This window comes from Boleophthalmus pectinirostris, unplaced genomic scaffold (assembly GCF_026225935.1).
Source record: "Boleophthalmus pectinirostris isolate CB_2022bp ecotype Guang Dong unplaced genomic scaffold, ASM2622593v1 HiC_scaffold_18, whole genome shotgun sequence".
NCBI lineage: Eukaryota > Metazoa > Chordata > Actinopteri > Gobiiformes > Gobiidae > Boleophthalmus > Boleophthalmus pectinirostris.
Genome location: NW_026571133.1, coordinates 3,140,391 through 3,166,387, shown reverse-complemented (window position 1 = coordinate 3,166,387; position 25,997 = coordinate 3,140,391). Strand labels below are relative to the sequence as shown.

The 25,997-nt window shown below is 40.2% G+C and overlaps 1 protein-coding gene across 3 annotated transcripts in view; it reads left to right on the top strand.

The window, feature by feature from the left end:
- LOC110160002 (adiponectin receptor protein 2-like) overlaps positions 1–25,997 on the top strand; it is an 83,953-nt gene that overhangs the window by 37,777 nt on the left and 20,179 nt on the right. For all 3 annotated transcript variants that reach the window (XM_020924607.2, XM_055154174.1, XM_055154175.1), the window contains one exon: positions 3,263–3,521. In XM_020924607.2, the coding sequence (XP_020780266.2) occupies positions 3,369–3,521 (153 nt within the window). In that variant the 5' untranslated portion in view covers positions 3,263–3,368. The remainder of the gene's footprint in view (positions 1–3,262; positions 3,522–25,997) is intronic.

The following is a 25,997-nucleotide window of genomic DNA, read 5'->3' as shown; positions in this document are numbered from 1 at the left end:
TTTCTACCATATGGTACAAGATTAGGTTGAAAAACCTCTTACTTTTTGAGTAATGAGATTTTTTATTAAGAAAGGTCATGGTAACGGAGGGAAAAGTAACAGAGGGAAAATTGTGCAAACAAGTAGAAGGTGCATGATTTTACATAATTTGTCATCTTTTTTCTTCTGAATACTTTAATATTACTTCAAAATGAAAGGAAACTATTTCTATAAAATATGTCAGTCCTTCCAAGCAATCATCAATTATCATTTTAAATACATAAAAAAAAAAAAAATCATGTACCTTCATCAACAGTTCAAAGATGGAATAACACAAGATATGATGAAATACATCCATTTATTTACATGATTTGCAGGTCTTTGAAATTTGGGAAATAATTTTTGTTCCATGTTTCATACATGGTCTGTTTAAAACGTATGTAACTTTAGAACCAAAAATGGTACAGAAAAAAGGTAAACAGTTTCATAAACTAGAGTACATATGTATCTGTTCAATACATTTTTATATCAGATGAATTAACTTGAATTTTTGGCCTTGTTGTTTACTTCTGCTTGACTGGGCCCATATTAGTTAAATGTATAATTGTCTTGACTTGCTGATTTAAGTATTTTTGGAAGTTGATCGTCCAAACTAAAGACTAAATGAAGGTATCAAAGATGTAACACGAATATCTTTTTTGTCAATAATTAGCGTGTTTTAAGTGTCTGTAGTAGAGGTCTGCGTAGGACAGAATGTTTAGTCCCTCCCGCTTCTGCAAAGAACTGTAATTTTGATTCCTGCTCCCGCTGACATCTGTGATATTTTGTCCCACTCCTGCCCGCAAATGACGTTCGCTTTCTTAAGCTCTATCAAACGCGGAGAAGCGGAAAGGAATTGTCTAAAACGTGCACGAGATTAGACCACGTCCGCAAATTTAGGCTGCTTAAAATGTTTTTATTAAAGCCAAATAAAATATCCAGCACAAATGATGTACTATATGCTTACATTAATCATTTGTATATTTTACTTTACGCTCAGATTTAGTTTGCAGTCCCGCTCCCGCCCGCACCTGCAGTGAGCTTTCAAAATTTGTCCCATGCTGCAGTGTTTTACAGGGCTCTAGTCTGCTTATCCTCCACAGTCTGTTTACCCTGCTCTGAGCGTTAACATTAGCCGCAGATGGCAACAGCAGCTGTTCGCGTCTACAGGCCTTCATTTAGAAGAATACAGCGGTACAGGATCAGTGATTTGCTCTGAGTAATCACTGATACCTGAAAAATGTGCGGAAATATCGGAGCTTTTACCAATACTGGAATTGGTATCGGAACAAATTTAATCAGAAGATCGATGGTTCAAATCTCGTTTTTAACACAAACTTCATTGGTTAAGCGATCGAATACACCCACATACAGGTTGCGATTCCAGTTCCCACAGATGAATGCTGTCGTTATGACCTTGGGTAAGACACTTCACCTGCCTAGCCCTTCGTATCTGCCCTTTGTGGTGGTGAGTGGTTCCTTGGTGTCTAGACAGTTTTTCTCTATGTTCTTGGGCTGCTCTGTCTCCTCCAACGTACCCTTCTCGAGTAACTGATGTGCGATGGTTGTTGTGGTTATTCAATGGTCAAATATGGCACCATGTATAACCAATTTATATTTTCTTTTATTTTCAGGGGTTGTTGGTTTAACTCTTGGTTTAATTCTTAAACTTTTGACTTTGAACTTCGAATGAACTGTTTGAAGTAGGGATGGGCATTCGATGAAATTTTCTTAATCGATCGTCGGAAGAATTAACGATCGATTATCGATTAATCATTAACGTTTTTATATTAAAATGATCATCATTATTATTACTATCTGCACTACTAATCTGCATAAATAAATTCAATTTTACGACATATAAACCGTAACGACTCTAGAGCCACATCAGCCCGTTTGACATTATAATGTGTTTAATTCAGTTTTGCTCAACTCTCACAGAAACGAAACTTAAAACCACATCGCTAATTTGTATAAACTCAGCGAAGATAAAACTACAGCTCTTGTGTCGCTGATGCGGTTCAATTTCTGTTGGATTAAAAGACATGACTCAGGTGAATACAGGTTAGTGTGACCAGATTTGTGTTTGTCAAAACCAGGACACCGTACGGGGGGAGGGAGGTGGGGACTCGTCATCGACATTGAGCGACTCTCACCTGGAAAAACTTTTTCCCACTGGACACTGAAACATATGTGCTGCTTTATACACTGTGCACATGGACTCACACTTGTCCCGAACGCAACGGAAAGTGTGGAATTTCTTTTACAAGTCATCGTTAAATACGCATTTGTGCTTTGTTCGCAGACTGACCGACTGTTTCTGTTTGTGTCTCGCTCCTTCTGATGCAGAGAGACACATGTACAGACCCTGTTTGGTCACACTACACACAGCAACCTACATTCGGTTTGTCGATTAAAATGAACGTAATCGATGAAATTCTTAATGATCAATTATCGATTAATCGATTAATCATGCCCATCCCTAGTTTGAAACTAATTGTGTGTATAGTGAGTGTGCTGGTGTTGTGTACTTTTGTGTGATTGTTGCTGTACTTTTCCTCGTCCTATAGATGATTTTACATCGACCTGCCGAGGGACTGAAGATGGAAATTAGACCACGTTGGCTATAAACTTTACATATTTACTTTTTTAATGTTCATTAATATGTACTGTCCCTTTACAAATAAATAAAATAAGAAAAAGAAAATGTAGGGATGTAACGAAATCCAATCTCTCAATACGATATTATCATGATATGCATGTCACGGTACAACATTGATTGCGATATTTTTAAGAGGCTGATATAATTGTAGATGGGACACTTTTTTGCTTTTAAAATACCTTGACAAGATTTTGGTGTGAATAATTTCCGTCATAATCCCAAGAAGTCAAGTAAAAAACATATTTCTTCATGTTGTCTGCGCTGAAATGAATCATGGGATATGTAGTTTCCGATGTTTATAAGCTGTTGCTGCTATAAAATCATTCATTTAAGCAAAGGAACTTGTAATTCGATATATTGTGATGGTTTATTATTATGAGACTTTTGACGATACGATATCACGATATTTTGGTCATTATTACATCCCTAGTAAAGTGCTTTGAAGTAAAGGTGACCATTTACACAGACCTGCACGCAATCTGAACCAAATCAGATTACCCACATGAGACGATAACGCTTTACATGATATGTCTAATCTGATAACGCCGATCGCTTTATAACTTTACCCTTATTTGCCCTCAGTCCGGTCAGATCTGCCCCGCTGTGGACTCGAGCCTCCGGCCTTCACCAGAGCAGAGTCCAGCCGCCGAAGCTGGACGGAGGAGAGGCGACGAGACGGACCGAGGGCATGGCCTTCGTGCTGAGACACAGAACTGCCAATGTAACCGAGTCCGCGGAGAGTAAAGAGGAGCAGACTGCGCCTCCCATGAGTCCACGGGAGACCGCCACCTCAGGGTCAACCAATCACCTCACCGCCGCAGAGTGCCACTCTCATAATGGGGTGAGTACCAAACGCAGTACAGATGTCACAATGTTGAGTTAGAAAGCAGTATTTGAACGTAGTGTGGTTTTAAAGTTGAACTAATCCAATCCAAATCACTTTATTTCTATGGCACATTTCACAAACAAACAGTTTCCGAAGTGCTGCACAAATACATAATAATAAAAACAGTAATAAAATGATAAAATAAACACTCAGATTTAATCATACTAGTCGTAAAATAATAAAACAGCAAAATAAAATAAGACCAACATCATACAATAGCAATGAATAAATAAAGCCAATAAAATACACTCTCCACTGTGGGGGATGTTTTGATGTGGGGGGCAGAGCGTTCCAGAGTTTTGGGCCGGTCACAGAGAAGGCCCGGTCCACTTCGGGTTTTAAGTCTTGTTTTACTCACCACGAGCTCGAGCTGGACCTCGGACCCGAGAACACGCTGGGATGGAAATTTGAATGAGACGTACTGTGGGGCGAGTCCATTCAAAGCTTTAAAAACAAACAATAAAATCTTAAAATCTATTCTAAAATTAACAGGGAGCCAGTGCAAAGACGCAAGAATTGGGGTTATGTGCTTTCTTTTTTTTGGTTCCTGTTAAAAGTCGCGCTGCAGAGTTTTGGACTAAGACCCCGTCCACACTATCGTTCGTATTCGAGTCGTTTTCGTTGTGGATGCAGTGTTCGTCCACACTAATCTGACTGAAAAAGGCTTCAGAGATTCAACGATCTGGTGCCGCCAGCTCCCACGAATTCATTTGAGTACAGATCTGATCCTGCACTGTGTGGACACCTGAAAACCTTGATACGCCGATGTAGGTCTATGTGCTGCGAAAATAATTCACCGCCAAAACACTAAGAGGCTAGAATATATGTCCATTCATATATACTGTCTGTGTGTACGACCTGCAGACGTATAATCTCTGAAAAGTTTCACATGAACCATCTCCAACATGACAGAAACACAGAACAGACTCACCATCAGCAGAACACCCCTCTGTCACAGAAAGAACACTCATATTCCACTGAGTCGTGCCCTTTAGTCCGACAGAAGCTGAACTATATCAGCGCACAAGGAGGGAGCTGTTTTTTTTAGCTCAGTTTATGCAAATGAGCCATGTGGTTTTAAGTTTTGTTTCTGTAAAACGTAAACAAATATGCGCAAAGCCGTGTGGATAGGGAAGGATTGCGGACACAGAAACGACATGTGTGGGCGCAGATTGTTTCCAATACAGTGATACGGTGATACGTGGATTCCTTTCAGTGTAAACGTGGTCTAACTGTAGTCGGTAAATTGCGTTTTATGAGACACCGGAATAAAGTACGTTACAGTCGTCCAGGTGTGATGAAATAAAAGCGTACACGGCTTGTTCAAAAAGTTAAAAAGATAAAAAAGGTTTGCCGAAAATGATAAAAACTTGATTTTAAAGCACCATTAATATGCTTGTGAAATTTAAAATCACTGTCTAAGGTGATGCCAAGGTTGGTGGCTGTGGGGCGAACATAATTTTTGAGGTGTCCCACATCAATGAGGGGACTGCTGGCCCCAAACAGTATCACCTCAGTCTTTGATTCATCCAGTTTTAAAAAGTTTTGAGCCAACCAAGCTTTGACGTCGAGCATTGATCCGTTTTCCCAATAGGCAAGTAAATCTGGCAATCATCTGCATAAAAATTGTAAGAGAGGCCATGTCTCAACAACTAAACACTAAATCACTTTTTTGCTGCTAAACTTGAGCATATGGTGTTTGAATAGCATTATCTACTGTACTTTTTTGGCAATTTTAGTCCAAACTAGCTATAAATGCAATGTTGGTGGTGAAAAAATGATAGAAATAGGTGTCCTGTCCTACCTCCAGTGGCCACAGCTATTTCCTGTACTTGGTGACATCACTCCAAACTGTCCTGCTTACAGACAGCCCTGCAGCGCGGTGTTTCCGATCACAAACACTTTACCTTCAGGGGCGGTGTTTCAAGTCTGGATACCTGTTAAACCAGTCACGCTGTTCCTTATACCTCCAGACCTGCCCCCGTACCTGATTTTTACTTCTTTGACAACACAAAAAACAGAAGTAGCTCATTTCCAAAGTGATTCCTCATTTATCTTATACATTTCGAGCATTGTAATTATTCAGCATGTTTAGTTTATGAGCTCTTTTAACAACTCAAAACAACTATAGACTATAACACACTTTCTAATTAGATGCAGACGGCACATAGCAATCTTTTTTTGACTTCAAGAGCTGTTTATACAATACAGCTTTGGAAAAAAAAATAAGAAACCACTGCAAAATGATCAGTTTCTCTGATTTTACTACTTACAGGTTGTGTTTGAGTAACATTTGTTTCATTCTTTATACTACTGACAACATTTCTCCCAAATTCCAAATAAAAATATTGTTATTTAGAGTGTTTATTTGCAGAAAATGACAAATGGTCAAAATAACAAAAAAGATGCAATGTTTTCAGACCTCAATAATGCGAAGAAAAGAAGATCATATTCATTTTAAAACAACACAATACTAATGTTTTAAAGGGCCCATCTCATGCAAAATAACTCTTTTCACATTGTATCATCTGCACACAATTTGGGTTTTGGAACATCCATTAGTAGTTCTGAAATCTTACTGATTTCTTGGAGACAGTCACAGACCAGGAACTATGAAAGTCCGACTATTGCTCCTCCCCCTGCTCGTCCTGAGAAAGCACAGGCTCCGCCCTCCAAACGTGACGTAGGCTCTGAGTGAGCCGCCCTTCCTCCACCATCTCAGGGAGGGAGGGGGACACAGGCGTGCACCCTGATAGCGGGAGGAATAAATATTTATTCATCATGGAGATACAGCGCGTTCAGCCGCATGTGTTGGACCCAGAATCGGACGAGGACTTTGAGGTGCACGAAGCTCAAGCACCGCGTCGACATCAACTGAACATTACTGATTGGTAAAGTATTAATAAACACTAGTAGATAAACTTATTATATCGTGTTCACTGCAGTGTAGAACAATGAGCTTATGCTGATGCTTTTGTTTAGGTGTTCATGTGGGAATTGTCAGACGATGCGGGGCGGACACCTATGACGTCAAACGCGTCATAGGTGTATCTGGCCACGTCATTGTTGTAGCAGATTTAGTACACTGTCACATGGGAGGGTGGCAGAAATACGCTGCAATCTGTTAAAAAAATGCCGAATCAATCTAAAAACCACTTCGGCTACAAATACAAGGCCCACACATCACTCTTAGAAGGTAGAAAGCTCTGAAAAGTTGATTTTGCATGAGATGGGCCCTTTAACTTAGGAAGAGTTCAGAAATCAATATTTGGTGGAATAACCCTGATGACCGTCCATCTTCCTCTTGATCACGTTCCAGAGGTTTTCAGTGGGGTTCATGTCTGGAGATTGGGCTGGACATGAGAGGGTCTTGATCTGGTCGTCCTTCATCCACACCTCGATTGACCGAGATGTGCGGCGTTGAGCTTTGTCCTGCTGGAAAAAAACAGTCCTCAGAGTTGGGGAACACTGTCAGAACAGAAGGAAGCAAGGTCTCTTATTTTTTTTCCCCGAGCTGTATATCTGTACTGGAGCAAAACAATTTTACTCAAATACAAAGAAAGACGACGCCATGTCCACAAACATATCAATAATACAACAGGGTCACAGTATATTTGAGACCAGAGGCGACCCAAACGTGTTCAAAAATGAAACAGGAGGAAATGTGTACGCCGTGTTCAGCTTTAAAGGACTGAACGGGAGCTGCGTCTACTTCTGACATTTTGTATTTGCATTGTTGTAAATATGAGTCACTGTTACACAACTTCATTTTCATAAACTAATGTTAGTGCGTGTTGTTTGTCCACATACTTTTGAGGTCGGTGCAGGAAATGCTGATAACACTGATAAGATTAATGTACATATAGTGTCTGATACTTAACACTGTAATAGAAGTGAGTTGTAAAATAATAATATCAAGCTTTATATGATTAAAAATCATTTCCAGACTAAATGCAAAACTCCTGACAAGAATTCCATTTGCATTTTTCCACCTTCTTCAGTTTGGCTGCAAAAACATGTGTCAGCAGAATCTCATGATAAAAACAGCATGTTGCTAGAACTACTTTTCACACTGTTTGAATTCCTCCTCTTCCTCCTACTCCTCTCCTTCCTTCTTCTCGTCTCCCTTCTTCTCCTCCTGCTCTCTCCCTCTTCCACCTCTGCCTCCTTCTTTCTCACCCCCGTCCTTTCCTTTCACCTCCTTCTCTCGCTTCTCCTCATCTCCATCCTCCTCCTCTCTTCCTCCTCCTCCTCTTCCCTTCTCTCTCTCCTCTCCCTCCTCTCTTCTCCTCTGCCTCCCTCTCTTCCTCCTCCTCCCTCCTTCCTCCTCTCACTCCTATTCCTCTCCCTCCTTCTTTCCCTCCCCTCCTCCCTCATCTCCCTATTTCTCCTCTTTCTCTTCTCCCTCCTTCTCTTCCTCCTCTCCTCTCTCTCACCTCTTCCACCTCCTCCTCTCCCTCTTCCTTCATCTCCTCCCTCCTTCTTCCTCCTCTCCCTCCTTGTCTCCTGCCCCTCCTTCCTCCTCTCCCTCCTTTTCCTCCTCTTTCTTTTCTCCCACCTTCTCTCCCTCCCCCTCCTTCTCCTCCTCCTCCTCTCCCTGTTCTTCCTCTCTCTCCTCCCTCGGTTCCCTCCTCCTCCTCCAACTCCTCTCCCTCCTCCTCCTCTCTTCCTCCTCTCTCCTCTTCCCTCTTCTCTCTCTCTCTCTCTCTCTCCTCTCTCTCCCTCTCCTCTCTCCTCTTCCTCCTCTGTCTCTCCCTCTTCCTCCTCCCTCTCCCCCCTCCGTTCCCTTCTCCACCTCCTCCTCTTCCACCTCCTTCTCCTCTTTCTCCTCTTCCCTCTTCTCTTCTCCCTCTTCCGCCTCTGCCTCTCTCCCCCTCCTTTTCCCTCCTCCTTCTCTCCCTCCTTTTCCTCAGTTTCCTCCTCTCTCCCTCCTCCTCCTCTCTTCCTCCTGTCTCCTCTTCCCTCTTCTCTTCTCTCTCTTCTCCTCTCCTCTCCTTCTCTCTCCTTCTCTCCTCTCCTCTTCTCTCCCTCCTCCTCGTCTCTCTCCTTCTCTCTCCCTCCTCCTCGTCTCTCTCCCTCTCTCTCCCTCCTCCTCGTCTCTCTCCTTCTCTCTCCCTCCTCCTCTCTCTCTCCTCTCTCCTCCTCCTCTCTCTCTCTTCTCTCTCCTCTCCTCCTCTCCTCTCCTCGTCTCTCCTTCTCTCTCCCTCCTCCTCGTCTCTCTCCCTCCTCCTCGTCTCTCTCCTTCTCTCTCCCTCCTCCTCGTCTCTCTCCCTCTCTCCTTGTGTGTACTCGCGATGATTCACCGCTCACTAATTAGCGTCACATTGTCACGAGCCCCTGCCTGATTCGCGCTGCCTTATTCGCGCCACACTCCCCGTCTCTCCCTGATATTGAATAGTAGCGTGATTTGGCGAGGTCTAAAAATAAAACGGAATATTTGTAAGACGGACGCGTTTCCTGGAAGCTTTTCCTAAAATGTGCATATGAAGTGGTGCATAAAGCTGTTCAAAGAGCTGCATCCGTGTGCTTATAAAAGTAAAAATCCATCAGGGCTTTTATGGTAATGTAAAATGAATTATCGTAATCAAATCAGCATGGAGGAGAACGCTCTTGCCAAGTGCCATCTTACATAAATGAGCTTTAAAGTTGCACTTTGTAACTTTTCGTTTTTTTCCTGAAATGATCAACAGTATAAGATTTAACTTACCGTAATTTCTGGACTATAAGTTGCTACTTTTTTCTCACACTTTGAACCCTGCGTCTTATAAAACGATGCGACGAATATACGGACGGATTCTTTGTTTGGCACATTGTTCATTCATAATTACGGTCTATGGTTCAGTAACACAAAGATGGATGCACAAAGCCTGAGTGCAGAAAACTCAGCTGTCTTTAACTCATGGATCTAGGGTTAACTTGAAGGTGCAGCGCTAGTTAGTGATGTTGTCAGTAGGGCCCAACCGATATATCGCTTGGCCAATATTATCAGCCAATATGGGCACTTGGAAACATATCAGCCTAAATCTTGCCGATATGGGCCGATATTTCCCGTGGGCATGTTATACCACGTTATAAAGCTTAGACTCTCTACATTATGTAAATTTAATCCAATTTACAGACAGATAAATGTCCTAATATGTGGCTCTGCATTAGTATTTATCTGTGGAGTCATTTGTCTGTGTCTGTGTCCGTACTGTCCCTGAACACACCTCCAGAGTCACGACACTCACGTGTTTTTGTTTACACCCGCAGACATAGATCCATGTGCGACACTGAGATTGTATTTTTTTTACGGACGATCAGTTTGAGTCTGGATTAAAAGGACATTTATTAGTGCAGACTTGTGATCTGAGAGGAGCCTGTGTGAGCGCTGAGTGTTGGAATTGTGTCGGTTTTGAAGCTCATTGGTTAGAGTTTAGCTGCTGTAGCCCCCACACATAAACTGTTTTCTGTTTCCTCTTCAGTTGGTCTATTGTAAAGTGACTATATTGGCCGTATATTTGTTACTGTGAGCTGTGAGTAGAGGTGTGAATGATCGACATTTACGCATATAATTAATTACCACTAAAGGCTGATAGCAATTATATTCAGGAGCGGCCTATATATGTACAATTTTAAAATTTAGTTAAAATTTTGTTGTTGATGCGGCTTAAATTCAGGTGCGCTCAATAGTCCAGAAATTACGTTAACTATTTCCATATATACAGGTCAAATCTATGGAGAAGTAGACCTTTTTGCGGTACTTTTGAGAAATAAAACACCTGTAATTGAATAAATTCAAGATATATTTGTTTAATGTCGTACTGTGGAACACCTCAGACAAAGCCATCCACCAGAAAAGTTACACAACGCACCTTTAACCTTCCAGTAACACGAAATTATTTTTGGTTTGAAATGGAAATGTTACTAAAAGCAGTTAGAAACGTACTAAAATCCTGCTCTTACAGTATTCATTATTATTCATGCAATGTAACGTAATGTAATAGTTCAGTAGAGATTGACAATTCCGTTTTCAGGTTTTATGTCATCCAAATTATTCTAGTGAAAGTGTGTGGAGCACTTCCTGTATGACATGACATCACAAGGTGGAACGGTGTGTTTTCTGTTTGAGAGAAGAGCTCAGTCTGCATGTGTGAAGGAAACAAAACACAACTCCAGGTCTGTTTGTGATAAGGAAACAACATTAGAATGTCAGAAAATCTGAAAATATGAGCCCTGAAAGTCAGTGGTTAAAATGTGGGTAAAATTGCAGATTGTCATTGTGTCCTTGGGCAACACCTTGACCTACTTTGCCTGCTGCACGTAAGTGTGTGGTTTTATCAGATGAGACGTGTGTAATATTTTCCAAATTATCATGGGACTGGTGCCTTGTGGCTGTACTGAAATTGAAAGAGAAATTGTTTTGTTGATACTGTAAATCCCCAACATTTACAGAACTGTGCAATTCCGAATCAGAATTTATTTGTCATTTCAGTATAAAAAAATACAGAAACAAAATACTGTACTCAGGTCCAGGTCAACAGCAGCATAGATAAGAATAAATAGTTAAAATATTGTGTGTCAAATACAGTCTTTAAAAAAAACAAAAAAAAACAGCCCCCACCCGCCTCCGTTTCCTAAAGTGCGTTCCAAGTCAGTGCTGTTTTGTACGGTGCATTAGTGTCTGGGCTTTCTGACAGAATTGATCTGTCTCACGGCATCAGGATAAAAACTGTTCCGTAGTCTCGTGGTCCTGGCCTGTAGGTGGCGCAATCTTCTGCCTGATGGGAGAGCTGTATAAAGTCCATGTGCTGGATGGGTGGAGTCTTCCATTTGTTTTTGGAAATGGCATTTTGTGATATCTAGAAACTACAACATTACCCATTAGCCATTTTTGAATAAGGCTGCGTTCAGACTGCAGCCTGAAGTGACCCAAATCTGATTTTTTGGCCTCTATGTGACCTGTATCTGATCTTTTAATGACAGTCTGAACGACACAGATCAGATTTTTTCAAATGTGACCCAGGACACTTGGATATGTGCTCCTAAAACCGATACATATCTGATCTTTTGACATGTGACTTCAGTGTGAACGGCCAAAGCACATTTATCCGACCTACACATTATCAACAAGCCACAAATGTCACTATTCTGCGCTGAAGTAGGCGAAAATTGTTAATGAACTCCATGTCACTGAAGTGAAGCACATCACCACTCACCACTCTTGGCTCCGTCTCCACATCCACACGTTCCTTTCAACGGACGACGCCGCTGCCGCTGCCCCACAAAACACCACGACCAGAAACCTCGTCCTTCTCCTTCCCAATCTCCTCCTTAAAACAAGTAAGTTGTTCATGTTCTGGCTCCGGTACGAGAGGAACTCAATGCTCGCGTCCATGTTTGGACAACTTCCGTAAACACAGAGACGCTCGCTGCAGCTTGACGTCGTCGTGTCTCCAGTGCACATGTGGGACACTTTTGGGCCATTTAATGTTCACACTGGAGTCACATACAAGTCACATTTAATTGGAAATGTGAACGACCTCGCAGAAACATTGGATTTCCCCCAAAAATCGGAATTGAGCGTTAAGCCCTGCTGTCTGAACATAGCCTAATAGTACCAAGTATAAATTTCAAGTTTTTTTAAGGATTCTTCTCTATTTTCACAGCATTAACTTTTTAACATTTTCAAATCCCCAAAGCTCTTAAAATTAGCTTTGTAAGACTTGGCCTAGCTCCACTCTGAGCCTACGTTATCTCTGCTGTAGCAGCTCTCGCTCTGATTGGTCCAAACGCTCCACGCCGTGCCGGTGAAAGGCGAAAGTGAGGACCAGGGTGTGACGTGGTTCAAAGGGACTTGGGCAATTATTGTCAAGGTGACCGCCCTAACTACAAAGCACTGGGAAAGGGAAACACTGGGAAGTAAATGCAGAAGAGGAAATTATTTTTTATGCTCATGCGACAATGAGCAGAGGCCACTGAAAACAATACGACATCTTGGGTTCACCTTCCAGATTTTATTAGATTTCTATGGTCTCATCTCGTGAAAGTTGAGTCTGGTCCCAGCCCTGTAGCTCAGTATCAGCGTTTCAGATGACATCATAACATTTTATAGGCCAATATTATTTAATACAGATGTGTTGGAGACAGCTAAAATCAATATTGTTCAGCTGCAGATTTTTTGTTGTAATAGTGTTGTAGAAGTTTTCAGTTTGTCCAAGAAAAGGGTGGAAGTAAAAGGCTGGAGACCAACTGTATGTCTTGAGCAGGAGAAGTTTATTTACCATCAATAATACGGCCCGGGGAGACTTGAAAAGTAAACATAGTATGATTTCAAAAAGTGAACATAGTGTGATCGTTGAGTGTTTAGGCCCCTTGACTCTGCTTCCACAGGAGGAGGTTTATAAAGCAAGTGTGATGTATCTGTATATCATTTGTTCATTTGTTGTTCAATATAAAACCAAAAATAAGAAAATGAAAAAAAAAACAGCTATTTTCTTCATTGACTCCAAAACCAAAATGAAAAAACGGATAACGACACGCCTTTTCAGCTTTTGATTTTGTGTTAAAATTTTGTGATTTGCCTGACTTTTTCCCAGCATACGGACTGAACCAAGATTGAATCAGGACTAAAACTGGACTAAAACTGGACTAAACCGTTTTCAGTCCTGGTCTAAGTCTGGTCCTAGTCTCATTCCTGGTCTGGTCCTGGTCTGGTCTTGATCTTGGTCCCAGTCTGGTCCCGGTCTCAGTCCCGTTCTCAATCACAGTCTGGTCCTGGTCTGGTCCCAACCTCAGTCCCGGTCTCAGTCCCGGTCTCAGTCCCGGTCTCAGTCCCGGTCTCAGTCCCGGTCTCAGTCCGGTCTCAGTCCCGGTCTCAGTCCCGGTCTCAGTCCTGGTCTCAGTCCCGGTCTCAGTCCCGGTCTCAGTCCCGCTCTGGTCCCGCTCTGGTCCAGGTCTCAGTCCCGGTCTCAGTCTTAGTCTCAATCACTGTCTGGTCCTGGTCTGGTCTCGTCCTCAGTCCTGGTCTCAGTTCTGGTCTGGTCCTGGTTCAATCCCGGTTCAGTCCATCATCGCAGTTTAAGTCACAGAAACGGAAATTTAAACACAAAATCAAAAAATAGTTGTTTTTTTGTTTTCTTATTTTTGGTTTTATATTGAAAAACGAATGAACGAATGATACACAGATTGTGGTGAGACTACGAAGGCCAGAAGGCATCTGTTAGTTACATCATGGTCTTGGGTCTAGTCAGTAATAGAAATGATCAGGTTCCATATTTGGGAATTTTACCTTTTTGATATTTCGAGGCAAAGTACAACGTAATCAGGAGGAAAAAAACTCTTGTCTCTTACTCCAAATCTTGAAGTTAAACATTACACATTCTAGAATCTGAAAACCGCCAGTAAGTACTTGATTTTGTTTTGTTTTTGAGCCACTTGCGTCAAACCCGTCTTCACAAACCTCGCGTTTTATCCGTGAAATCTTCGGCGGTTACGGTTTCACAACAGCGGCTGCTCGTGTGGCTTTGTGTCAACATAAACCACCATTGTTGAGTCTTTTGAAACACAATCTTCGGCGCGCGTGTGAGGCATTGTCCATCTCTTTACCTGCGGAAACCCAACCCAGAGACGCGGGATCTGACACCCAAGAGCCCTCTGAACCCAAAGCCAAACCGCCCTAACACCCTTGGGTGCCCTCTGCATTTTTAACAAGTTGTTTTTGTCTCACGGGTAAAGCACATATCCTGTTTACAGACTCATACGCCGTGAAGGCTGAAATTTAAATGGGTTGCATTAGCGACAGTTGGACGTAACCCGAACTTCCCAGTTTTCTGCGTTTGACCCGGGTGCTGTTACCATGAAATCTGTTACCTGTTATGTTTTTACCTCATTAAAAAAACCACAGTAGTAAATTACAACAATTGTTTTGATTGGAAGAAACCTCAACTAGCTTCCCCATAAACTTCAAGTACCTCTTTTAAGCTCCTGTTTTAAGAGCGCTGCATTGTTGTCAAAATAGGAAATGAGTCAAAATCAGTAAATATTTCTGTTTTGTTCTCATTTTGTTTGTTGTTTCACTTAAAATGCCTCCGCTCAATTTCATTTCTCTCCAGCGACTAGGTCAGGGATCGGAATACATGTCAGAGTCAGGCCCTGGGGCCAAATTCAGCCGGCGAGATCATATCAAATATGTATTAGAACTGCCCGTCAGCTACAGATAGACTATAGAGACATTATTTATTTAAAATGTTGTTATTATTTATATCATGCTTGTTCTGGATTCAATGTTTAAGCAAAACTATTATTAAACATTTATTAGAAAATATTACAAAAGGTTTAACATTACATATAGTAAATGGTCACATTTTTCTATAGTGCTTTTCCACCTTCAAGGCACTTAAAGCACTTTACAACAAGGAACCACTCACCCATTCACTCACCCATTCACACACCAGTGTACGCAGACACTGTGGGCAAGGTGGGTTAAGTGTTTTGCCCAAGGACACAACATCAGCATTCATCTGTGGGAGCTGGAATCACACCAGCCAACCTGTGGGTCAGTGGATCTGACCGCTCAACCTGTGATGTTTATGTCGAGAGCTGGATTCAAACCGCCAACCTTCAGATCAGTGGGCGAATACTCTACTAATTGAGCTACTCTCGAAAGAAGAGAAAACATGCAGATGTTGTTGAAAATTTTCAATAAATATTTAGTTTGGCCCACGACTTAGTTCCAGTTTAAAATTCTGGCCTCTGTGACTTTGAGTTTGACACTAGACGGTTTGCAAAAACCCTGGAAGTGCGAGTTTGGGCCCGGCCAATCAGCGAAGAGCCATATATTCAGTGTTGACAATGATTCCCGAGATCGAGGTTTTAAAGACGGAACAAGGAGAATGTTTGGTGAATTTTATCAAGGGGAAAGACGTTATTGTCCTTCTTCCTACAGGATTTGGCACATTACATACATCACGACCAAATAGCAGCCACTGGTTAAATAAAAAAAGTACCTGCCTACCGTCGAGCGTACGAATCCTAATGCTTCGAGGTCAAACGGTTTCCACAAAGTGAAACCGGCTGATGAATCAGGCTACTTAAAATCTAGAACAATAAATGAATTAAACCCAAAACACTTCTCAAATTACGCACTGAAATGTATTAAATAGGGGTTAAAAAAGCACGCAAGCAGGTTTAAAGCTGTACTGTGTAACTTTTCTAATGGAAGGTCTGTCACCCCCTTGTCTCCATGGTTACCTCCTTTGCTTTTCCACAATATGACATTAGACTTCACCATTTCCGTGGAGACAAGCAGCGCTGGCCAAGTTACATGTCAGATCTGTGATCACATCAGAATTCAATTTTCAATTTTTTTTTTGCAATAAGACCATATGTAATTGAATAAGATCTAAATACATTTAAAGTCATGCTGTGGAACATTCCAGGCGAAGACTTCAGATCTCTGGAGACACGCAAGCCGCTATAGGAAAGTTACATAATGCACCTTTTAAAGCTTCTATTCATTTAGTGATGGGTGTTTCCTGTATACTTGACTTTATTCTTTGTTTTCGACACAAACACGATTAAATCCGTAATAAAAAAGAAATAAATAGCAAAATACAAAACGCACAAAAGCCAGATTAGTCCGTGAAGTCCATTAACGAGTACGGCATGTCTGCATTTCTAAATCGAATTAACAATATTAGATTTAAATAACGTTGCATAAGTCGGATTTTCCCAATTAGAATCGTTCTCAGTCTTGGCTGCTTTTCCCGTTTGAGGAAGAGGCTCTCCGGAGACGCCTGGAGTTTGGAGTATCCATGTTTACCTAGAAACATAAATAAGCAGCGCAGGGCCTGTCCAGACTGGATACTTCTCATTAGATTAACGGCGACGCTTTTAAACCCCAGACCACTTAAACCTGCCCTTGAGCGATGGTGCATTCCTCAAGACTGTGAATCTGTGAAGTCTCTGAGCTGCGATTAAGTTATTTTCACAGAACTCCTCATTCAGTTTAAAGGCGGATTGTGTAACTTTTCTGGTGGAGGGTCTGTTTCATGGTATGACATTAAACATATCATTATGGGTGTTTCTGTTGCTCAGTCGGTAAGACAGTCTATAGTTGTCTCCCTTGAGATTAAAACGATTTTAATCTCTACTGTGGAGCATTACACAAAGCAATAACATCTCAGTGGAGACAAGCAGGTGATGGAGCCTCCACCAGAAAAGTTGTGCAATGCAACTTTAATTTTCTCTTACCCAACACTTACCTTATTTTTCGGATTATAAGTCGCACCAGCCAAAAAATGTTTAATGAAGAAGAAAACCACATGTATAAGTTGCACTTTTGGGGGGAAATTTATTTGATAAAATCAGAGACCAGGAACCGACATTTCATCTTTTAAAGTCAAGTTCTAGTAAAAACAATAGAACACAACAGACTGTTAACGTCACATATGAACAGTTCTTCAGATAAACTATAACATAAACAACAGAACAGAACAAGTTTAACAAACTCTCCATCTCACTCCAAATCACTAAATCCATTCAATTCTTCATCCTCGGTGTCACTTCTGAGCAACTCCACGACCTCCGGAGGTAAACGCAGTTGTCAGACTCAGCATCAGTTCCAGTTAGAATTATTCGGGTCTTTCTGAATCCCGACAGGATGGTTTCAGTGTCACTGAAGTCCAGGCTTTGTCCATCCATCCAGTGACTTCAGGAAAGTTTCATGGTGCATCCTCCCGGTGTCACAAGTTTCTCTCTCACTCCAAACTTTCTTTCTCCTGCCAATTACCGTTTTCGGCTGCATATTTCTCTACTTTCACCTAGTAATCTGCAAAATATGATTTTCTTTTGGGGGCATCTTCCTGCAGGAGACATGCGCAGTAGAGTGAAGTGACAGTGGTACAGGAGGAACAGGAGCAGCAGATACTCACACACAAGACTAGAGCCTTTCGCTGCTGTCAATGTGAAAATTTTAATATGTAAGTAGTATAAGTCGCAGGATCATCCAAACCATGAAAAAAGTGCGATTTATAGTCCAGAAAATACAGTAATTCAGTTTAAGGAACAAGGATTAGCAGTGGACGCATTAGGGAATCGTACTTTGACTGACAGGTCGAGTTAAAAAATACAGTACTTTTCTGAAAACTAATTTACATTAAATTTCTAGTTGAGTTGATCTTTTTTTTTTTTTTTTGCTGTAAAATGTCAGTGGTTTGTTACAATGGAAGAGAGAAGAAAGTAAAAAAAAATGCTTAAAAATATGAGAGGGGCAGCAGGTGGATAAAAAATTTAATAAAAATGCAGATTGTGCATTTAAAGGTGAACTATGCGACTTTTATGGTTCAGGGTGAACCTTTTTCTTGTTTCCACTGAGATATTTTGCCTGAAATGCTCCAGAATGCCATCAAACATGTTTAGGAGACGAGCAGATGACGCCACGGACAACCAGGTCAAGTTACAAGTCAGATGTGTGGAGATGCAATCCCACTGACAAAACAAAGCCCGTTCAAGGTATTTTTATGTAAAGACTATTAGATAAAAGTTAAAGTTTAAAGTCACACTAGGGCTGAACGATGTATCATTTCAGACTGAAAATCGCAATCTCAGACAACACGATTATGGAAGCTTCAAGGCCATGTTTTTTTGCAGCGCTCCTAAAGGTCAGTTTTAAGGGCCAAGTTTAGTTCTGCATCGATTCAACGCACACTGCCGCTGTCGCCTTGTCACTTTCCTTTTTGATTTATGGGTCCGCGTCGAGGTCTATGCGCCTCGAAGTAATTCACCACCACAATGCAAAGAAGCTACAATTTAAACCTGGCGTTCGTTAAGTTTAACATGAACCATCTTCAACTAGAAGCACAGAACAGACTCACCATCAGGAGCACAGAATCACAGAGAGAACACTCATATTCCACTGAGTCGTGTCCTTTAGTCCGACAGAATCTGACCGCATAAGCACCACAAGAAGCGACCTGTTTTTTTGTTTTTCAGCACTTTACAATTTCTGCAAATGAGCCATGTGGTTTCAAGTTTTGTTTCTGTAAAACGTAAACAAATGTGGCAAACGGTCCAGTGTCAAATCATCGGTGCAGGACTCTGGTATGATGTAAGTTTCTGTGATGTTTACAAATGTTCATGTGCACTGAAACTTGATTTGAAAAAAATTGTGGATGAAATCGAAATCGCAATATCTGCCAGAATAATCGCAACTCAACTTTTTCTTCAAATCGTTCAGCCCTATGCCACACTGGAGTATTTTAAAGCAAAAAGCAAGCAGATGATGTACTTCCTCCACCATAAAAGTTACACAATTCTCCTTTAACTTCTTCTATAAAAGTAAACCAACAACATATTTCACATAGCGCAAATAAAAAGTACACAGTAAGTAGCGAACACCCCTTAAAAATAATTGTTCATTTATAATTGAGCCATAACTTTATATAGTAAAAACAGATTTGGAACACATCTAGTTGTTATATTAACCATTGTCATATAACACAATGCTTCTTAAGACTCCAGCTCACAATTAAAAACAAGGGAATTTCCTATAACAGCTGAACAATTGCTAGTTTGCAGTTCTTCCCCCCACATCCTCCTTTTGTGAACGCTGCTTTTATATGATCACGTCTAGACTTACTCCTTATGTTGTTTTAAATGTTTTATTTTAAATTGTTAGCAGATTAACTAATTTATTCCTCACTTTTCTAACACTTTACAAACATCCTAATTATTCAACCTGATGTTTTTAGGCACTTTTCACAAATTTCAGAGACCAGAGCAGAGTTTGGTGTCATAGCAATACTAACGACTAGCATGCGAACAGCAGACCAGCCTGGAGTTGTGTTTTGTTTCATTCACACATGTTTGAGTAAAGTCTAAAGCTCAAACTGCTCTGTTCCACCTTGTGATGTCATGAATCTGTAGTTTTCAAGTTAACACCTCCTTTTATCTTTAGTTTAGTACAGATATTGGAAATCCCAGGGTTGAAATTATCCAAATGATTCTAGTGAAGGTGTATGGAGTTTAAAAAGACAGTGGAGCACTTCCTGTATTACCACATGACACATTTTTGTAGCATTATTTCCTCTGTAAACCACAAAATATTCCTGTTTATTAGATGAAAAACTGCAATACATGACAACAGGGCTGGGTATCGTTAAGAAGTTGCCGATACGATACATACCTCGATACATAGGCCACGATACGATACATATCTCGATACATAAGCCATGATACGATACATACCTCGATACATAGCCATGATACGATACATATGTCGATACATAAGCCATGATACGATACATACCTCGATACATAGGCCACGATACGATACATATCTCGATACATAAGCCACGATACGATACATATGTCGATACATAAGCCACGATACGATACATATCTCGAAACATAGGCCACGATACGATACATATGTCGATACATAAGCCACGATACGATACATATCTCGATACATAGCCACGATACAATACTTATCTCTATACATAAGCCACAATGCGATACATATCTCGATACAGTGCACTTTCGGTTCAATACGTTATATTTCAAAATCGATTTGATAACGTTCAATAAAAAATAAAGGCTAAATCGTGGTTGTGACACTAAAAGTCTGTGTTAAACCACTTCTTGTGTAAAGTGAAAATGAAACACAAACATTTTAATCATCAAAACAGTAAAAATGTCAAATGTGTCGCATAAACAAGTTTCCTCACTCTAAACAAGCAACAAAACTGTAGCTCTGTAACAAAATAATTTAGTAAAATATACCAAAAAATACTTTAGACACAATGAAATCCAGGCACTCCAAAGAAATAAAAAACGTACAAGGAAAAATTTAGTTAAAAGGCCTTTATTTAGATGTTTCAACTGAACTGGTCTGATGAAGATGATTTTTTCTTCGTGTGATCCAGTGCCTGGATTTTGTTGCGTCTAAAGTTTTGATCCTTTTTCTAAGAGCGATTTGAACACTTGCAGCAAACAGCCACATTTTAGTTTTTTTCCATACCAAAAAAAACTCTTGGCGATATATCGATACAGCAGCTCACGATATCCATACAGTATCATCACATTAAACGCTACGATATATTGATATTTTGATATTTTTGCACACCCCTACTTAACAATTCATAATCAAAATCAAAACAAGGGAAATTCCAATAAAAGTTGAACAATTGCCAGTTTGAAATTCTGTCCCGCACATCCTCCTTTTGTGAACAAGCCTTTTATATGATCACGTCTAGACTTGATTCGTGTATTATACTGTTCTCCTCTTGTATCGTGTGTGTTTCTGTGTGTGTTGTGTGCGTGTGTGTGTGTGTGTACCTGTGTCTGAACACCACAGGCGGTCCGTATTATTTTGATAAGGTCCCTCACCGCTGCATTATAAATAGCAGTGCCTTCCAGTTAATGCACTTCTCCAAAAGGTCAAAGAGACGAGCGAAGGAATCGTTTTACTCGGAGCTCAAACGGCGTCTCGTGCAAATGTTTCTATTTTCCGACGTCTTCTTCACTGCAAAAAAAAAAAAAAAATCTCTAGAATAAGGTAAAACGACTGGGGTAAAGAATATTAAATAAAAGCATATCTGTGAGTTTCAGATTCATGAAAAAGTAGGACTGTTTTCATAACGTAAATGTGTAACTTTTCTGTTGGAGGGTCTGTTAAAGATGTTTTTTGCTTTGTCCAGAATGTTTCACAGTATGGCTTTAAACCTTCTAAATCTATCTTCATGGAGACCAAACCAGACCAAGTTACAGGTCAGATCTGTGGAGAGGCGACCCCGCTCACACTCAGAATGTTGCTTTTTTTTTAGATTTTTTTGAGCTATAAAACCACCTGTAATTGAATAAATGTAAAGTAGATGTTTAATGTCACACTGTGGGACATTCCAGGCAGATCAATGACATCTCCATGGAAACGAGCAAAAAGTTACATAGTGGACTTTTGACAAAAAACACAAAATAATATATATTTAAAATGGAAAAAGTTATTAAAACGCTGCATATAACATGAAGCTGAAACCCATGAATACAGTACTTTTGATTGTTCGGTGTAATAAACTGCAAGACTTTTATATATTACGTTATTTTCTGATAAGGGCTGAACGATCTGTCATTTTAGAGAAAAAATCGCAATCTCAAACATGATTTTTGGAAGCGTTAAAGTCGTGTTTTTTTGCAGTGCTCCTAAAGCCCAATTTAAGGGCGAAGTTTAGTTCTGCGTCGACTCAGCGCACACTGCCGCCGTCGCCTTGTCGCTTTCGTTTTTGATTTATGGGTTTGCATCGAGGTCTATGCGTCGCGAAGTAATTCACTGAAACAACGCGAGGAGGCGATGATTTAAACCTGGTGTTCGTGTAGAGTTTAACATGAACCATCTCCAGCGCGATAGAAACACAGAACAGACTCACCATCAGCAGCACATCCTCATATTCCACTATGTCGTGTCCTTTAGTCCGACACAAGCTGAACCGCATCAGCAGCACAAGAAGCGAGCTGTTTTTTTCAGCGCTTATAGTTTATGCAAATTAGTCATGTGGTTTTAAGTTTTGTTTCTGTAAAACGTAAACAAATGTGCGCAAACTGTCCAGCGTCAAATCTTCGGTGCAGGACTCTGGTATGATGTAAGTTTCTGTGATGTTTGCAGATATTCACGTGCACTGAAAATTGATTCGAAAAAAAAAATCGTGGATGAAATCGAAATCGCAATATCTGCCAGAAAAATCACAATTCAATTTTTTTCTTAAAATCGTTCAGCCCTTTTTCTGATCTAGGTTATAATGTTGTTTCCTCATCGAAAACATGCCTGCAGTTGTGTTTCGTTTGTTGTTCTTCTCTCAAACAGAAAACACTCTGTTCCACTTTGTGATGTCATGTGGTAATACAGGAAGAGTTCCACTGTGTTTTTAAACTCCACACACCTTCACTAGAATCATTTAGACGATTTCAGCCCTGGAATTGACGATCTCTACTGAACAAAACGGAGCTGTGAACTTGAACACCACCGCTTCATGACATCACGAGGTGGAACAGAACATTTTGAGCTCTGGAGATGTAGACAAACTAAAAAGTAAATAAATAAAGGATTACTCAAACACGTGTGAATGAAATAAAACACTAATCCAGGTCTGTTTTTGATTAAGTAACAACATTATAACACGACTTAAAGCTCACAAGAGTCAATTTTGTGTAATCTAGGAGAGTTTTTAGAGAAATTCTGATTATAATTTTTTTGTTTACATTATTATTATTTGAACTCTTGCACAACTTTTATAATGATTTTATCTTGTACAATATATGGCCAAGCTCAAAGTGCAATTTACACTGTTGGCAAAGCAGTATATCAGATAAACGCTCCATCAAGTGAATGAATTATACCTCATCAAAGCTTAATATTTTGAATTTAATAGACTTGGACAGTAAAAAGAGAAGCTCCATCTTGCGTTTTTACAGTCCAAGCAGGTTCTCGCGTGTGTTTTTTATTTTTTTCTAATTCCTCATCATGTTTCTGTTCCCCCCTAAGAGGCATTGTGCAAGTGAGTCACATGCTCTGCCCCTCTGTCCAAAAATGTGTTGAGTTCACGATGTCCAAGGGTTATCCCGCCCCCTCCGGCACCCGTCCCCTCTTCCGATTGGCCCGTCCCGTCTTATCCGTGCTCCCGTTGGCTCGCGGATGTTGCCCAGAGCCCGCCCACTGCCACGCTGCATGTGACTCTGTTTACATTCTCTCGAAAGACCCAATTCTTCACAGAAATGTTTAGATTTTTGTCCTAGTTTCCCACATCTCTCTTCCGTTCTTTCTCTGGCTCCAGAATCTCTCACTGCAAGGTTAATTACGCATTTATTTAAAGGTCCACCCCGGTTTATTCCTGGTTAAATCCTGGTTTAAACCTGGCTTTAGACCTGGTTTTAGTCTTGATTTAGACCTGGTTTGGACATGATTTTAGTCCTTGTTTTAGTCCTGGTTTAGTTCTGGTTTAGACCTGGTTTTAGTGCTGATTTTAGTCCTGGTTTAGACCTGATTTTAGTCCTGGTTTAGACCTGGTTTTGGTCTTGGTTTAGACCTGGTTTAGACCTGGTTTAGGCGTGATTTTAGTCCTGGTTTAATCCTGGTTTAGTCCTGATTTTAGTCCTGGTATTAGTCTTGGTTTTAGTCTTGGTTTAGACCTGGTTTTGTCCTGATTTTAGTTCTAGGAAGAAGAACTCGCACAAACTCTGCATATTTAGCGCTTTAAACATGTGTGAATGAAACAAAACACAAGCCCAGGTCTGTTTTTGATGAAGAAAAAACATTATAACATTAAAACATAGATCAGAAAACAGCGTAATATGGGCCCTTTAATCCTTCAAAAACATTTTAAACACACACACACAAACACACACTCATATATTCTTTATGTTAAGAGGAGTCATTTGTTCGGTCTACACAGTCAACAGTTAATAGGTCTGTGGGGAAAAGGTTTATGTTTTGGAGGAGATGAGCCTCTGGGAGCTTAAAGAAGTGGGAGCTTGTTTAATCTTGAACGCACAGGGGTCCAGTGGGATTTTGTGGTTTCCCTTTGGGTCTCTGAAACAGCCCAGTCTGCTTTCATACACATATATATATACTTCTGTAAGATACTGATGTATATGTGACACTTTTGTTTTGCCTATATTGACCAAAAATATATACATGTATAATAATTTAAAGGGTTGTGTATGATTTTAAGTCTGTACCTGTAGTAGTAACAGTAGTAGTAGTAGTAGTAGTAGTAGTAGTAGTAGTAGTAGTAGTAGTAGTAGTAGTAGTAGTAGTAGTAGTAGTAGTAGTAGTAGCAGTAGTAGTAGTAGCAGTACTAGCAGCAATAGTAGTAGTAGTAGTAGCTGTACTAGCAGCAATAGTAGTAGTAGTACTAGCAGCAATAGTAGTAGTAGTACTAGCAGCAATAGTAGTAGTAGTAGTAGTAGTAGTAGTAGTAGTAGTAGTAGTAGTAGTAGTAGTAGTAGTAGCAGTAGTAGCAGTAGTAGTAGTAGTAGTAGTAGTAGTAGTAGTAGTAGTAGTAGTAGTAGTAGTAGTAGTAGTAGTAGTAGTAGTAGTAGTAGTAGTAGTAGTAGTAGTAGTAGTAGTAGTAGTAGTAGTAGTTGTAGCAGTAGCAGTAGTAGCAGTAGCAGTAGTAGCAGTAGCAGTACCAGAAGTTGCAATAGTAGTAACAGTAGTAGTAGTAGTAGTAGTAATAGTAGCAGCAGTAGTAGTAGTCAGTAGTAGCAGCAGCAGCAGTAGTAGTAGTAGCAGCAGCAGTAGTAGTATCAGTAATTATAGCAAGAGTATTATTATTATTATTATTATTATTATTGTTATTATTATTAGTAGTAGTAGTAGTAGTAGTAATAGTAGCAGTAACAGTTTGAGTATTCTATTTGAGTTGGATCAGATTTAGTGTTATAGTAAACTCATTATTGAACAGTGTTTTCTTCTTCATTCAGAACACTGCTCTTGTTTGTTTACTCCCGTTGTTTATTTACTGCTGTTGTTTACTCTGGGCTTTATCTTGATGGGGCCGGGTTTAGCTCCTGTGGGGGTTTTGTGTCTTGTTCTCTGTGGCTGTGATTGTGAGCCAAGTCTGAGGCGATGGAGGTTTCCGCTGCTATTGTTCTTCCAGACGTATTATTTACAGTTAATCTCCTGATACAAGTGGGCGCTAAGTGGCTCTGTTTCGTTGGCATAGTGATGGATCGACCTGCGATACCAGAAGGTTAAAAAGTTGTGCTCTAAATTTACAACTTTACAAACAAACAAAGTTATTTGTTTTATTAAACAAAGTTAATAAAAAATATAATGAAGTGTGTATTATTTAAGGTTAGAGCGGGTTCAAAATTATAATAATATCCCCATGTACCAGATGTTTTAAAGCTAAATTTTCTTGCTCATAGACTGTATATCTGAGTGGACATTGCCAACCTGCTCATTCCAAACAGGAAGTGAGCATGGGCACACTTCTGGCTCCATCAACTCAGGCTCCAGTTCACTTTCTATTAAAAAATCGCCATCCCTCTCTCTGTAACTAGACTCTCAGGGACTCGACGATTTTGGTCTTAGACCAGTTCGTATTAGACCCGCTCTACAGTTTAGATCCAGGTGTTTTCATTTTGACCATTTTGTCCATAAATCAAGATATGAACATTGATAGCAGACAAAGAACGTCACTCCTGCTAGTTTTAGCGACAGGTTTGATTGACAGTGTTGCTAAGGTCCCTACCAAAACAATGGTACGGGCTGGAAGTTGCTTTACTTTTCAATTTAGCCTTTATTTAATTTCATCAACATCTGCATGTTTTCTCTTCTTTCAAGATATGTAATGTTAAACCTTTTCTTATTAAAATAAATGTTTAATAATAGTTTTACTTAAACATTGAATCCAGAATAAGCAGAATATAAAATAATAACATTTTAAATAAATA